Genomic DNA, 14,341 nt, shown 5'->3' on the forward strand with positions numbered 1-14,341 from the left:
TACTTTACAGTAGTAATTTATTAGTGCCAGGTAGGGATCAGCACTGAGGGAATATCCATGAACAAGATAGATGAGGTTCCTGTTCTGCATCTTACCCTTTGTAAGTTGGGGGTGGGGGGATGAAACTAGTAAATAAATGTACAAACAAGATAATTTAAGATGTGTTATGTTGCCATTTTTTCTTATTATTCCCCATAAGAAAAAGTGGATTTTGCTTTTCCATACATTAACTTTCTACACTTAGAGTAAGGTTAATGATGGTAAAGTAAGTGTCATGCTAGTACTTATTTTGAACTTGCTACTGGACTGTTCTTTAAGGGTACAGATTATTTCCAACTCGTCTTTTTATCCTTAAGATATACATAGATGGATGTTGACTTTGTATCGGAATAAAATAAAAGCCCTGCTGCCGTCTGCAATACTGGTAGAAATACAATTGTAGGCTGACATTAATTTTGAAAGGTAATTTAGTTTTTCTTCAGGCAGAACCATATTTGCTATTGAATTTATGAGTTTGTAATGTAACCAGGAAAGAAAAGTCCACAAAATTAGGGTACGTGACTAAATCTCAGAGGCTTCAAGTACTTGTTATGCTTGAATAACTAATAGCTTTCCATCACTGTCAGATGAAGTTTATGTTTGGCAGGGATAGGAGATGAAACTAAAAGGCTAGATTCAAATTTGAGTGTAAAGGTCCTTGAATGTCTTCGAAGGATTTTTAATTCATGGATACTGGGGAGCCTTGGAATGTTTTGTAAATTAAGGAATGATATCTCTGGCAATATATTGATAGAAGCTGAACGTTTTGCATAGTTTTTTGTTCTTATGTTCACTCTTGTGTATTTGTATGTTTGTCTCTTTCAGTATATTATTGAGACTTTTATGCAAACACTAGTCTTATATTCTTTGAGTCCTAAGTATTCTTGAATTCTAAGTAAATTATATGAGGAGTTACTTTACCACTCATATTAATAGCTTCTAAATTAGTATATAGAGATCCTTGGGTTATAATAGTCTTGACATACAACGTTTCAAGTTTACGGTGCTCACTCCCATAAAAACTTGAAAAAATTGAGACGGGAGTGGAATGTTTTGGCTTACGCCATTAACATCATACTTACTGACTACATGGGTGAAATAGTTTGGTAGTGCATTGGTGGAAGAATTTGCAGTAATGTGGTGAATGAGTGAGGGAGCTGGCATTCCCCAGTATGCTTACCTATGCCATTTTGGACTGTTAAAATTGCAAGTGTATTTGTATTAGGCTAGGGTGTGTTTTGACTTAACACCAAAATTCGGGTTATGTAACTGTTGTAGGAATGGAATTGTATTGTAACCCGAGGACCCCTGTATCTTGGTCTTGGCCCAATAGTTATTTTCTCTAACCTTTAATAATCAGCTCTTGTTTTTAGCATTCATCTTTTTTTTAGAGAGAGACAATGATAGGGACAGACAGAAAGGGAGAGAGATGAGAAGCATCAATTCTTCATTGTGTCACCTTAATTGTTAATTGATTGGTTTCTTATATGTGTCTTGACCAGGCAGCTCCAGCCGAGCCAGTGACCCCTTGCTCAAGCCAGTGACCTTAGGCTTCAAGCCAGCGACCTTTGGACTCAAACAGGCAACCATGGGGTCATGTCTGTGATCCCACACTCAAGCTAGTGAGCCCGTGCTCAAGCCAGCAACCTCAGGGTTTTGATCCTGGGTCCTCTGTGTCCCATTCTGATGCTCTATCCACTGCGCAACCCCCTGGTCAGGCTCCTTTTTGCTATCTTTCATGTTCCAATTTTGGATTTTAAAATAATCCCCCATAATTTTTTGGTAGTGAGAGTTTTTTTTAATGTGGTAAAATGTATGTAACAAAATTTACCATTTTAACTATTTCTAAGTGTACACTACTGTAGCATTAAGTACATTCCCATTGTTGTACAGCTGTCACCACCATACATTTTTAGTAAAAGCCATATATTGGAATAAAATCACATAGCATACAATTCACCTTTTTAAAGTATATACAGTGCAATAGTTTTTTAGTATAGTCACAAAGTTGTGCAACCATTATTACAGAGTTTTAGGATATTTTTATTACCTCTAAAAGATCTCTTCATCTCTTAATCATCACCACCCAATTCTTATATTTTCCCCTCATTCTTTTTTGGGAGAGGCAGGGAGACAGACAGACTCCTACATACGCTCAACCAGGATCCACCCGGTATGCCCACCAGGCGGCGATGCTCTGCCCATTTGGGCCGTTGCTCTGCTGCAACTGGAGCCATCCTAGCGCCTGAGACAGAGGCCATGGAGCCCTCCTCAGCATCCAGGTCAACTTGGCTGCAGGAGGGGAAGAGAGAGAGAGGTAGAAAGGAGAGGGGGAAGGGTGGAGAAGCAGATGTCGCTTCTTCTGTGTGCCCTGGCCGGGAATCGAACCCGAGACTTCCACATGCCGGGCCAATGCTCTACTGTTGAGCCAACTGGCCAAGGCCTCCCCCCATTCTTAAGCAACCACTAAATCCACTTCTGTTTCTATTTGTCTAAACATTTCATATAAAGAAGACATATTATATATGGTATTTTGCTATTGACTGTTTTTCATTTAATGTGTTTTCAAGACTCATCCTTGTTGTAGCATATATCAGTACTTCTTTCTTTTTTATGGCTGAATAATATAGCATTGTATGGATATGCTACATTTTGTTTATTCATTCCTTGGTTGATGATGATGTGTTCCTAAGTTGTTGGATTTTTTTTGACAGATACAGAGAGTCAGAGAGAGGGACAGATAGGGACAGACAGACAGGAAGGGAGAGAGTTGAGAAGCATCAATTCTTCATTGCAGCATCTTAGTTGTTCAGTGATTGCTATCTCATATGTGCCTTGACCCAGTAGCTACAGCAGAGTAAATGACCTCTTGCTCAAGCCAGCAACCTTGGGGTCATGTCTATGATTCCACACTCAAGCCAGTGACCGCTTGCTCAAGCTGGATGAGCCCACGCTCAAGCAGGCGACCTTGGGGTTTCAAACCTGAAACCCAAGGGTCCTCTGCATCCCAGTCCAACACTCTATCTACTATGCCACTGCCTGGTCAGGCCTGAGATGTTTTATTTATTTTATTTATTTATTTATTATTTTTACAGAGACAGAGAGTGAGTCAGAGAGAGGGATAGACAGGGACAGACAGACAGGAACGGAGATAGATGAGAAGCATCAATCATTAGTTTTTCATTTCGCATTCCAACACCTTAGTTGTTCATTGATTGTTTTCTCATATGTGCCTTGACCGTGGGCCTTCAGCAGACTGAGTAAACCCTTGCTGGAGCCAGCGACCTTGGGTTCAAGCTGGTGAGCTTTTCCTCAAACTAGATGAGCCCGCACTCAAGCTGGTGATCTCAGGGTCTCAAACCTGGGTCCAGTGCATCCCAGTTCGACGCTCTATCCACTGTGCCACTGCCTGGTCAGGCCTGAGATAAGTTTTGTGTTTTTTTTTGTTTGTTTTTTTTTGTTTTTTTTTTTTGCATTTTTCTGAAGCTGGAAACAGGGAGAGATAGTCAGACAGACTCCCGCATGCGCCCGACCGGGATTCACCCGGCACGCCCACCAGGGGCGATGCTCTGCCCTCCAGGGGGCAATGCTCTGCCCATCCTGGGCGTCGCCATGTTGCGACCAGAGCCACTCTAGCTCCTGGGGCAGAGGCCACAGAGCCATCCCCAGCGCCCGGGCCATCTTTGCTCCAATGGGGCCTTGGCTGCAGGAGGGGAAGAGAGAGACAGAGAGGAAGGCGCGGCGGAGGGGTGGAGAAGCAAATGTGCGCTTCTCCTGTGTGCCCTGGCCGGGAGTCGAACCCGGGTCCTCCACACGCTAGGCCGACGCTCTACCGCTCTGAGATAAGTTTTAAAACGGTTTTTTTCATGTCACTTCTTTCTCACTCATAAATAGTTCTATTTGTTTTTTCTGTTTTTTGCCTAATCTTTACCCATAAATAGTCTAGTTCTTTCAGCCCTCATACCTGCTGAGGACTCTCGAATCTTTATATTCCCAGGGATTATGCTTTGATTCATTGAATCAAGTAGACCTGAACCTCAGTTTCCCTAGGTTACTCTCCAGGAAGTTAACTAAGATTGCTTCACTGCCTAATCCTTGTTCTTTTTGTTAGGACCCAAGTAAATATCTGCTTTGCCTTCTTGTGAATTAAAGATGTCAACATATTTGGTTATTTTCCTCAACTTTTAACTAAATACTCTTTCCTTGTGCTTTTAATTTGAGAAATTGTTATCTGTTTAATTAGGGAAAGGCATTTTAACAAACTTGGGTCTATGTCAGGGGTCGGGAACCTTTTTGGCTGAGAGAGCCATGAACGCCACATATTTTAAAATGTAATTCCGTGAGAGCCATACAGCAACTCGTGTACGTTACTCATTATCCAGTAAAAATTTGGTGGTGTGCCAAAGGACAGCTGTGATTGGCTCCAGCCACCCGCAACGATGAACATGAGCGTTAGGAAATGAATGGATTGTAATACATGAGAATGTTTTATATTTTTCTTTTTCTTTTTTTTTTCATTTTTCCGAAGCTGGAAACAGGGAGGCAGTCAGACTCCCGCATGTGCCCGACCAGGATCCACCCGGCATGCCCACCAGGGGGCGATGTTCTGCCCCTCTGGGGCGTCGCTCTGTTGCATCCAGAGCCATTCTAGCGCCTGAGGTAGAGGCCACAGAGCCATCCCCAGCGCCCGGGCCATCTTTGCTCCAATGGAGCCTCGGCTGCGGGAGGGGAAGAGAGAGACAGAGAGGAAGAAGAGGGGGAGGGGTGGAGAAGCAGATGGGCGCCTCTCCTGTGTGCCCTGACCGGGAATCGAACCCGGGACTCTTGCACGCCAGGCCGACGCTCTACCGCTGAGCCAACCGGCCAGGGCTGTTTTATATTTTTAATGTTATTATTTTTTTATTAAAGATTTGTCTGCGTGCCAGATGCAGCCATCAAAAGAGCCACATCTGGCTCGCAACCAATAGGTTCCCAACCCCTGGTCTATGTGGGTTTTCCACATATTTTTAGTAGAAATTTTCCAGATATTTCCCACTGAATTTAATTGCAATTCTTTATAAAAGAATTCTTTGAGAAACCACTGTAATATGCTGAGTGAATTTTATTTTTCTTTTTATTTCAGTTGGAAAGACATCCTTGATCACCAGATTCATGTATGACAGTTTTGACAACACTTATCAGGTATTTTGTTTTTGCTAACTTGCTGGTTGTCTCTATTTTGTGTTATAAGAAATATTCAGGGTCTCAAAAAATTTTATATGCATGCAGTTTTAAATATGAAAGCACTTTCTGTAATCTATAAAATGCTATATGAATACAAAGTATAAGTGATTTTGCTCATAGTCTTCAACTTCATTTGATATTTGTATCTCTTCTAAAGTTTATTCAAAGATATCACTAATACCATTTGGGTAGAAGTGGGAATGATTATAAATATTCTCTTACAGAGACTTGGTCCAAGTCTAGGATTCTATAACATTTTGATCTATGCTTGAAGTCAAGAATAAGGAGATTTGAGAAATTCACAAAAATGTGGAAATTAACCAATCTACATTTTTTTTAAGTGAGAGTAAGGGAGATAAACAGACCCCTGCATGCGCCCTGACCAGGATCCACCTGGCAACCTCCATCTGGTGCTGATGCTCTGCCCATCTGGGGCTATGCTCACAACCAAGCTATTTTTAGTGCCTGAGGTGGAGTTTCCACAGAGCCATCCTCAGCACCAGGGCCATTGCATTTGAACCAATCGAGCCATGGCTGCGGGAGGGGAAGAGAGAAGGAAGAGGGAGGAGATGCAGATGGTTGCCTCTCCTGTGTGCCTTGAACAGAAATCGAACCTGGGACATCCACACACCTAGGCAACACTACCACTGAGCCAACCAGCCAGGGCCAAACAACACATTCTTAAATGAGCAATGGGTCAAATACAAAATCACAAGGGAAATTAGAAAATATTTTGAGACAAATGAGAAAGAATCCACAATATACCGAAACTATGGGATGCAGCTACAGCTATAGGGAAAAGAAATACAGTAAATTGACCATTTAACCTTCCATCTTAGGAAGCTAGAAAAAGAAAACAATGGAAAGCAAGCAGAAGAAACTTAAAATATAGGTTTTACTATTATTCATGTATGGTGCGACCAGCAGATCAGGAGATTATTGCTGTTGCAAAGATCCTTATACTCAGATTGTAAAAGGAGAGTGACACTTCATGCCATGGGAAGGAGGCACATGGGGAAGCTCTTGAGTTGGTTAGGAGGTGAGGGGGGCAGGAAATGAGAAAAGTGAGCAAGAGCCTTTTTTGTGGTTTCTTTTTTTTTTTTTTTTTTACAGAGACAGAGTCAGAGAGAGGGATAGATAGGGACAGACAGACAGGAACGGTGAGATGAGAGGCATCAATCATTAGTGTTTCCTTGCGCATTGCGACACCTTAGTTGTTCATTGATTGCTTTCTCATATGTGCCTTGACCATGGGCCTTCAGCAGACTGAGTAACCCCTGGCTCAAGCCAGCGACCTTAGGTCCAAGCTGGTGAGCTTTTGCTCAAACCAGATAATCCCATGCTCAAGCTGGCGACCTCGGGGTCTCGAACCTGGGTCCTCTACATCCCAGTCTGATGCTCTATCCACTGCACCACCGCCTGGTCAGGGTATTGTGGTTTCTTTGCAACGGATGGGTGAAACCAGATAAGCAGATTTAGGTTCAAATAATTTCAGTGGACTCTGAGGTGTAGTTGTCTGGTACTTGGCCCTGAGATGATTACTGCTGGGTAATAGTGGTCTTGAGTGTGGTACATGAGGTAGTTGATGTTATAAGCTCTGGGTTGGTTTGCATATTAAAGGTGCTCTCCAAGGCAAGTTTACTATTTCTAGGAATTGGCAAACTGTGGGAGGGCCAGTCCTCCAGAAGCAGCAATCCCCCAGATGTGAAAGGAACACCCCCCCCCCCAGAATGTAGAGACATTAATTCAGAAGCTAATAAAGATTGGAGTAGAGGCCCAGGCGTGTTGGCTCAGTGGTAGAGCGTCAACCCGGTGTGTAGACATCCCGGGTTCGATTCCTGGCCAAGGCACACAGGAGAAGTGCTCATCTGCTTCTTCACCCTTCCCCTTCTCCTTTTTCTCTTCCCCTACTGCACCCAAAGCTCCATTGGAGCAAAGTTGGCCAGGATGCCAAGGATGGCTTCATGGCCTCCACCTCAGGCACTAGAGTGGCTACAGTTGCAAGGGAGCAAGGGCCCCAGATGGGCAGAGCATTGCCCCCTAGTGGACTTGCTGGGTGGATCCTGGTTGGGCGCATGCTAGTGTCTGTCTCTCTGCCTCCTCACTTCTCACTTCAAGGGAAAAAAGAAAAGATTGGAGTAGAAATATATGAAAGAATAGAAAAATAATAGAAAAGTTAAATGAAACCAACGGTGGTTCTTTTGAAGGGATAAACAAAATCAACCAAGCTTGAGCTTGATTAATCAAGAAAGAAGAAGAGAAAAATCTCAAATTACTAAAGTCAGGAGTGAGAGAGGACATTACTACTGACCATACTGGAGTAAAAATGGATTATAAGGGAATACTGTGAACAATTATGTCAACAAACTAGATAGCCTAGATGAAATGGACAAATTCCAAGAAAGATACAAACTACTGAAATGAACTCAAGAAAAAATAGAAAATTTGAATGTACCTATAGTAAGAAGAGAGCTAGAAATAGTGATCAGAAACTTTCCACAAAGAAAATCCCAGGACTAGATGTCATCACTGGTCAATTCTGTGAAATGTTTAATAAACACCACCAAACATCATAAACTTCCAAGAAATCGAAGAGGAGGGAATACTTGCCAACTCATTCTATGAGGTCAGTATTACTCTAATACCCAAACCAAAGATATGAAAATTAAACCTACAGACTGATAATTTTTATGAGTGTAAACACAGCAGTCCTCAGCAGAATTATTATAAACCGAGTCTGGCAATGTGTAAATGGGATTATATACCATTTACCAAATGGGAATGATAGGTTGGTACCAGGATTAAAAATTGGTTCAATATACAAAAAGTAATGTAGTACACTGTATGAATAGAATAAAGGACAAAAATCACATGATCATTTCAATGGAAGTGGAAAAAGTATTCAAAATCCAATAGTCTTTCATGGTAAAAACAACAGACTAGAAATATAAGGGGACTTGCCTAAACATAATAAAGGCTGTCTATGAAAATCCACAACCAATATTTTACTTAAATAAAAGGCTGAATATCGCCTGACCAGGCGGTGGCGCAGTGGATAGAGCGTCGGACTGGGATGAGGAAGACCCAGGTTCGAGACCCTGAGCTCACCAGCTTGAGCACGGGCTCATCTGGTTTGAGCAAAAGTCCACCAGCTTGAACCCAAGGTCGCTGGCTCCAGTAAGGGGTTACTTGGTCTGCTGAAGGCCCGCGGTCAAGGCACATATGAGAAAGCAATCAATGAACAACTAAGGTGTTGCAACACGCAATGAAAAACTAGTGATTGATGCTTCTCATCTCTCTCTGTTCCTGTCTGTCCCTGTCTATCCCTCTCTCTGACTCACTCTCTTTCTCTGTAAAAAATAAGTAAATAAAATTTTAAAAAGGCTGAATATCAGTAACAAGATAAGGATGTTTTCTCTCAGTTCTATATATGTCTTAGTTTTATGCATATATAAGTTTTAAATATGTATTTTAGTTTAAACTGCTTAATTGTGAAACAAAAACCAAAGAAAAGACTAAAAAAAAAATTAGTAATCTTATAGTACTTTCACTGAGATCCTAAGCACATTGCAAATCTTTTTCTGTATTAATTTTTTGAAATGTTCTTTGTTAAAATGAAAAATAAAATGTGGGGAAGGAAAAGAGAGAGAGAAAGAGAAAGAAGAAAGAGGAGAGGGGTAGAGAAGCAGATGGTCACTTCTCCTGTGTGCCCTGACCAGGAACTGAACTTCAGACATCCACATACTGGGACAATGCTCTACCACTGAACCAACTGGCCAGGGCCTAAAAGTTTCCATCATTGACTTTTAACTTATAAAGAGAATCATTCTGGCTACTGGCTACTGTGTTGACATTAACTCTTGGAGTAGTGAGTTTTTTTCATGCTCGCTGAACCCTGGGAGCATTTTTTTTTTCCCTCAAAAAATAAAATTAGCCTGACCTGTGATGGCGCAGTGGGATAAAGCCTCGATCTGGAACACTGAGGTCGCCGGTTTGAAGCCCTGGGCTTGCCTGGTCAAGGCATATATGGGAAGTTGATGCTTCCTGTTTCTCCTCCCTCTCTCTCTCCTCTCTGAAAATTGAATAAAGTTTAAAAAAAAAATAAAATAAAATAAAATTAGTTCCAGTTCCAGTTTTATTAACTTAAAATCATGTTTGTTTGATAACCAATTTATGGAAACAAGAAGAATATACATTTGCCTTTTTTTAATGTTGCCTTACACATTTTAAAAATAAATTGGAGGCCCTGGCCGGTTGGCTCAGTGGTAGAGCGTCGGCCTGGCGTGCAGAAGTCGCAGGTTCAATTCCCGGCCAGGGCACCCAGGAGAAGCACCCATCTGCTTCTCCACCCCTCCCCCTCTCCTTCCTCTCTGTCTCTCTCTTCCCCTCCCGCAGCCGAGGCTCCATTGGAGCAAAGATGGCCCGAGCGCTGGGGATGGCTCCTTGGCCTCTGCCCCAGGTGCTAGAGTGGCTCTGGTCACAACAGAGCGACGCCCCGGAGGGGCAGAGCATCGCCCCCTGGTGGGCAGAGCGTCACCCCCTGGTGAGTGTGCCGGGTGGATCCCAGTCGGGCGCATGCGGGAGTCTGACTATCTCTCCCCATTTCCAGCTTCAGAAAAATACAAAAAGGAAAAAAAAAAATTGATTGGCCTGGCCAGGTGGTGGTGCAGTGGATAGAGCATTGGACTGGGACCCAGAGGACCCAGAGGACCCAGGTTGAGAACGCTGAGGTCGCAGGCTTGAGTGTGGGCTCATCCGGCTTGAGTACTAGCTCACCAGCTTGAGCATGGGATCATAGACATTACCCCATGGTCGCTGGCTTGAGCCCAAAGGTAGTTGTCTATCCCTCTCTCTGACTCACTCTCTGTCTCTGTAAAATAAAAAATTTAAAAAAAGAAAAAGAAAAAACACACAAGACACCACTCTCTGTCTCTGTAAAATAAAAAATTTTAAAAAAGAAAAAGAAAAAACACACAAGACACAACATAGAGAAAGGTTGGATACAGGGGACTCCTAACCTCTAGGACTGAAAGCCTAGATCGCTGGAGCCTCATCATATTTATTCATTTCTGTAATCATCAAGCAAATTAGCAGAGCCTGGTTCAGGTGCAAAAAAGATGATTAGCTAATATCTTTCAGGTGTACAGGAAATGGCTGTAGCAGGGATCCCCAAATTTTTTACATAGGGGGCCAGTTCACTGTCCCTCAGACCATTGGAGGGCCAGACTATAAAAAAAACTATGAACAATTCCCTATGCACACTGCACATATCTTATTTTAAAGTAAAATACAAAACAGGAGCAAATACAATATTTAAAATAAAGAACAAGTAAATTTAAATCAACAAACTGACCAGTATTTCAATGGGAACTATGGGTCTGCTTTTGGCTAATGAGATCTGGTCAAGGTCTGATTCCATATTTGTCACTGCTAGCCATAACAAGTGATATGACAGGCTTCTGGAGCGGTGGAAGTAGTAATGTATGTGAGCGAAGCCGCCACTGACCACCAATGAGAGAGGTGCCCCTTCCGGAAGTGCCGTGGGGCCGGATAAATGGCCTCAGGGGGCCGCATGCGCTGGCCTTAGTTTGGGGACCCCTGGGCTATAGGGATCTGCTGCTTCCTTTAAACAATCTTATCAGTGCTTGCTGGGGCAACGGTCTGCCCCTGCAGGACTTGGTGTTCCAAAGTCTGCACCAAAGACTTGTTTCACGACAGCAGTCTAATCTTTAGCCATTTTCCTACAGTCACTGGTTTGAAATCCTGGGTTTGCCTGGTTGAGGTGCATAGACAAATAAGTCAGTGAACAACTAAAGTGAAGTAATTATCAGTTGATACTTCTCCACTCCCTCTTCTCTCTTTCTCCTCTCTCTGTAAAATCAAATATTTTTTTAAAATGTCATACGTTGATCATAACAGTAGACAAAAAAAGGATTTGACAAAATCCAACACCTGTTCATGATAAAAACTCTCAGTAAATCAGGTATGGAGGAGAACTTCCTCAATATAATAAAGAATATCTACATAAAACCTATAGCTAACATTGTACTTAATGGTGAGAAGCTTAACACTTCCCCACTTAGACCATGGCCAGGACATCCCCTCTCATCACTGCTCTGTGTGTGTGTGTGTGGGGGGGGGTTTTACAGAGACAGAGAGAGATAGAGAGGGACAGACAGACAGGAACAGAGAGAGATGAGAAGCATCAATTATCAGTTCAACCAACACCTTAGTTGTTCATTGATTGCTTTCTCATATGTGCCTTGACCGTGGGGCTACAGCAGACCAAGTAACCCCTTGCTGGAGCCAGTGACCTTGGGTCCAAGCTGGTGAGCTTTGCTCAAACTAGATGAGCCCGTTCTGAAGCTGGCGACCTCGGGGTCTCGAACCTGGGTCCTCTGCATCCCAGTCCAATGCTCTGTCCACTGCGCCACCGCCTGGTCAGGCTCACCACTGCTTTTCAACATTGTACTGTAACTCTTGCTAATGCAATAAGACAAAGGAAATAAGTAAACAGAGTGGGAAGGAAGAAATAAAACTTTTTTTGTTTGCAGATGACGTGATAGTCTTTATAGAAAATAAATCCATTGCTTTCCTTCCTATATACTGACATTGAGCAAGCGGAATTTTGAGATTGTAAACAAAATACCATTTACTTTAGCACCTCTCTCCTCAAATAAAATTTTTAGGTACAAATCTAACAAAATATATTCAAGATCTATATGAAAAACACCTACAAAACTATGATGAAAGATATCAAAGAACTAAATGGAGAGCTAGTCCACATGCGTGGACAAAAGACTCAATATTGTCAAGATATTGGTTGCTTCCAACTTAATTTGTGGATTCAATGTAATACCAATTAAATTCCAGCAAGTAGTTTTGTATATATTGACAAACTTATTCTAAAGTTTATATAGAAAGACAGAAGACTCAGAATAGCCAGAATATTGAAGGAGAACAAAGTCAAAGAACTGTTGGTACTTGACTTCAGGACTTACTATGAAGTTACAGTAATCAGGACAGTGTTGTTATTGGCAAAAGAATTTTAAAAAATAGATTAGTGGAACAGGGTTGGGGAAAAAACCTCATTTTTTAAACTTGTGTTTCTCTTTTACTGTCATACTACTATCACACTTGCAACATTTCGGATAGCAGGTCTGTGGGGTTTTCCCACGCCAAGCAGTTCTGTGACACTGGCTGGGTATCCTACAATTTAACTACATTTTTTTTTTTTTTTTTTTTTTTTTTTACAAGGACAGAGAAAGTCAGAGAGAGGGATAGACAGACAGGAATGGAGAGAGATGAGAAGCATCAATGATCAGTCTTTCATGCGACACCTTAGTTGTTCATTGATTGCTTTCTCATATGTGCCTTGACCGTGGGCCTTCAGCAGATCGAGTAACCCCTTGCTTGAGCCAGCAACCTTGGGTCCAAGCTGGTGAGTTTTGCTCAAACCAGATGAGCCCACACCCAAGCTGGTGACCTCGGGGTCTCGAACCTGGGTTCTCCGCATCCCGGTCTGATGCTCCACCCACTGCGCCACCGCCTGGTCAGGCTTAACTCAATTCTTATACCGTTTGCATGGTAATAGCATCAGATCCCCAAATTAAGGCTCATTCTACAAAACTGCCACCCACTTCAGATGTCAGTCATAAGTATTAGGTTCAAACTTACCCACAGATCTAAGGTTTCCATGACTTCCTCCTCTTTCAATTCTGTGATTTGTTAGAACAGTTCACAGAACTCAGGGAAACACTTAACGTAGGTTTACCAGTTTATTAAAGGATATAAAGGACACATCCCAATGAAGAGACACATAGGATGAAGTCTGGGAGGGCCTTAAGTGTAAAAATTTCAGTCCCTGTGGAGTTGAGGTGTGTCACCCTCCTGGTTTATCGATGTATCCACCAAACTGGAAATTCCCTAGCCCCATACTTTTGGGATTTTTTTTTTTTTTTTGGTATTTTTCTGAAGTTGGAAATGGGGAGGCAGTTAGACAGACTCCCGCATGTACCCGACCGGGATCCACCTGGCACGCCCACCAGGGGGCGATGCTCTGCCCATCTGGGGCATTGCTCTGTCGCAACCAGAGCCATTCCAGCACCTGAGGCAGAGGCCACAGAGCCATCCTCAGCGCCCAGGCCAACTTTGCTCCAGTGGGGCCTTGGCTGTGGGAGGGGAAGAGAGAGGCAGAGAAGAAGGAGAGGGGGAGGGGTGGAGAAGTAGATGGGCACTTCTCCTGTGTACCCTGGCTGGGAATCGAACCCGGGACTCCTGCACACCAGGCCGACGCTCTACCACTTAGCCAACCGGCCAGGGCCACTTTTGGGATTTTTATGTAGGCTTCATCATGTAGACATGATCAATCATTAACTCCCTTTCCAGTCCCTCTTTTCTCTTTGGAGAATGGAGGATGGGTTGAAAATTCCAAACTTCTAATTATAGCTTGGATTTTTCTGTTGACTAGCTCCTCCCCTTGCCCCCCAATCTAGGAACCACCCAGAGTCACTTCATTAGAACAAAAGATACTCTTTATACGTAGGAATTTACAAGGGTTTTAGGAGCTGTGTCAGGGACTAGAGTCAAAGACCAAATATTAGGACACAATTTAATCAACAATTCAAATGCTCTAGAGACGTTTACCTGAAATTCATGTATTTTTATTGACCATTGTCATACCATTAAATTTAATTTCTTTTTTTTTTTTTTACTCTTTTTTTTCTGAGACGAGGGGAGATAGACTCCCGCATGCGCCTCCACTGGAATTTACCCAGCAACCCCTGTCTGGGGCTGATGCTCACAACTGAGCTATTTTTAGCACCTGTGGTGGAGGCTCCATGGAGCCATACACAGCGCCCAGGGCCAATGTGTCAAACCAATCAAGCCATGGCTGTGAGAGGGGTGAAAGAGAGAGAGCAAAGGGGGAGACGTGGAGAAGCATATGGTCACTTCTCCTGTGTGCCCTGACCAGGAATCGAACCTGGGACATCCACATGCTGGGCCAGTGCTCTATCACTGAGCCAACCGACCAGGGACAGTTTAATTCCTAAATAAAAATAAAAATTAAATTTAAATT

At 42.8% G+C, this 14,341-nt stretch overlaps 1 protein-coding gene across 2 annotated transcripts in view; it reads left to right on the forward strand.

Annotated features, from left to right (window-relative positions):
• RAB6A (RAB6A, member RAS oncogene family) overlaps nt 1-14,341 on the forward strand; it is an 82,100-nt gene that overhangs the window by 23,390 nt on the left and 44,369 nt on the right. For both annotated transcript variants that reach the window (XM_066250341.1, XM_066250330.1), the window contains exon 2: nt 5,162-5,220. In XM_066250341.1, the coding sequence (XP_066106438.1) occupies nt 5,162-5,220 (59 nt within the window). The remainder of the gene's footprint in view (nt 1-5,161; nt 5,221-14,341) is intronic.

The sequence above is a fragment of the Saccopteryx bilineata genome, chromosome 1, assembly GCF_036850765.1.
Source record: "Saccopteryx bilineata isolate mSacBil1 chromosome 1, mSacBil1_pri_phased_curated, whole genome shotgun sequence".
Lineage (NCBI taxonomy): Eukaryota > Metazoa > Chordata > Mammalia > Chiroptera > Emballonuridae > Saccopteryx > Saccopteryx bilineata.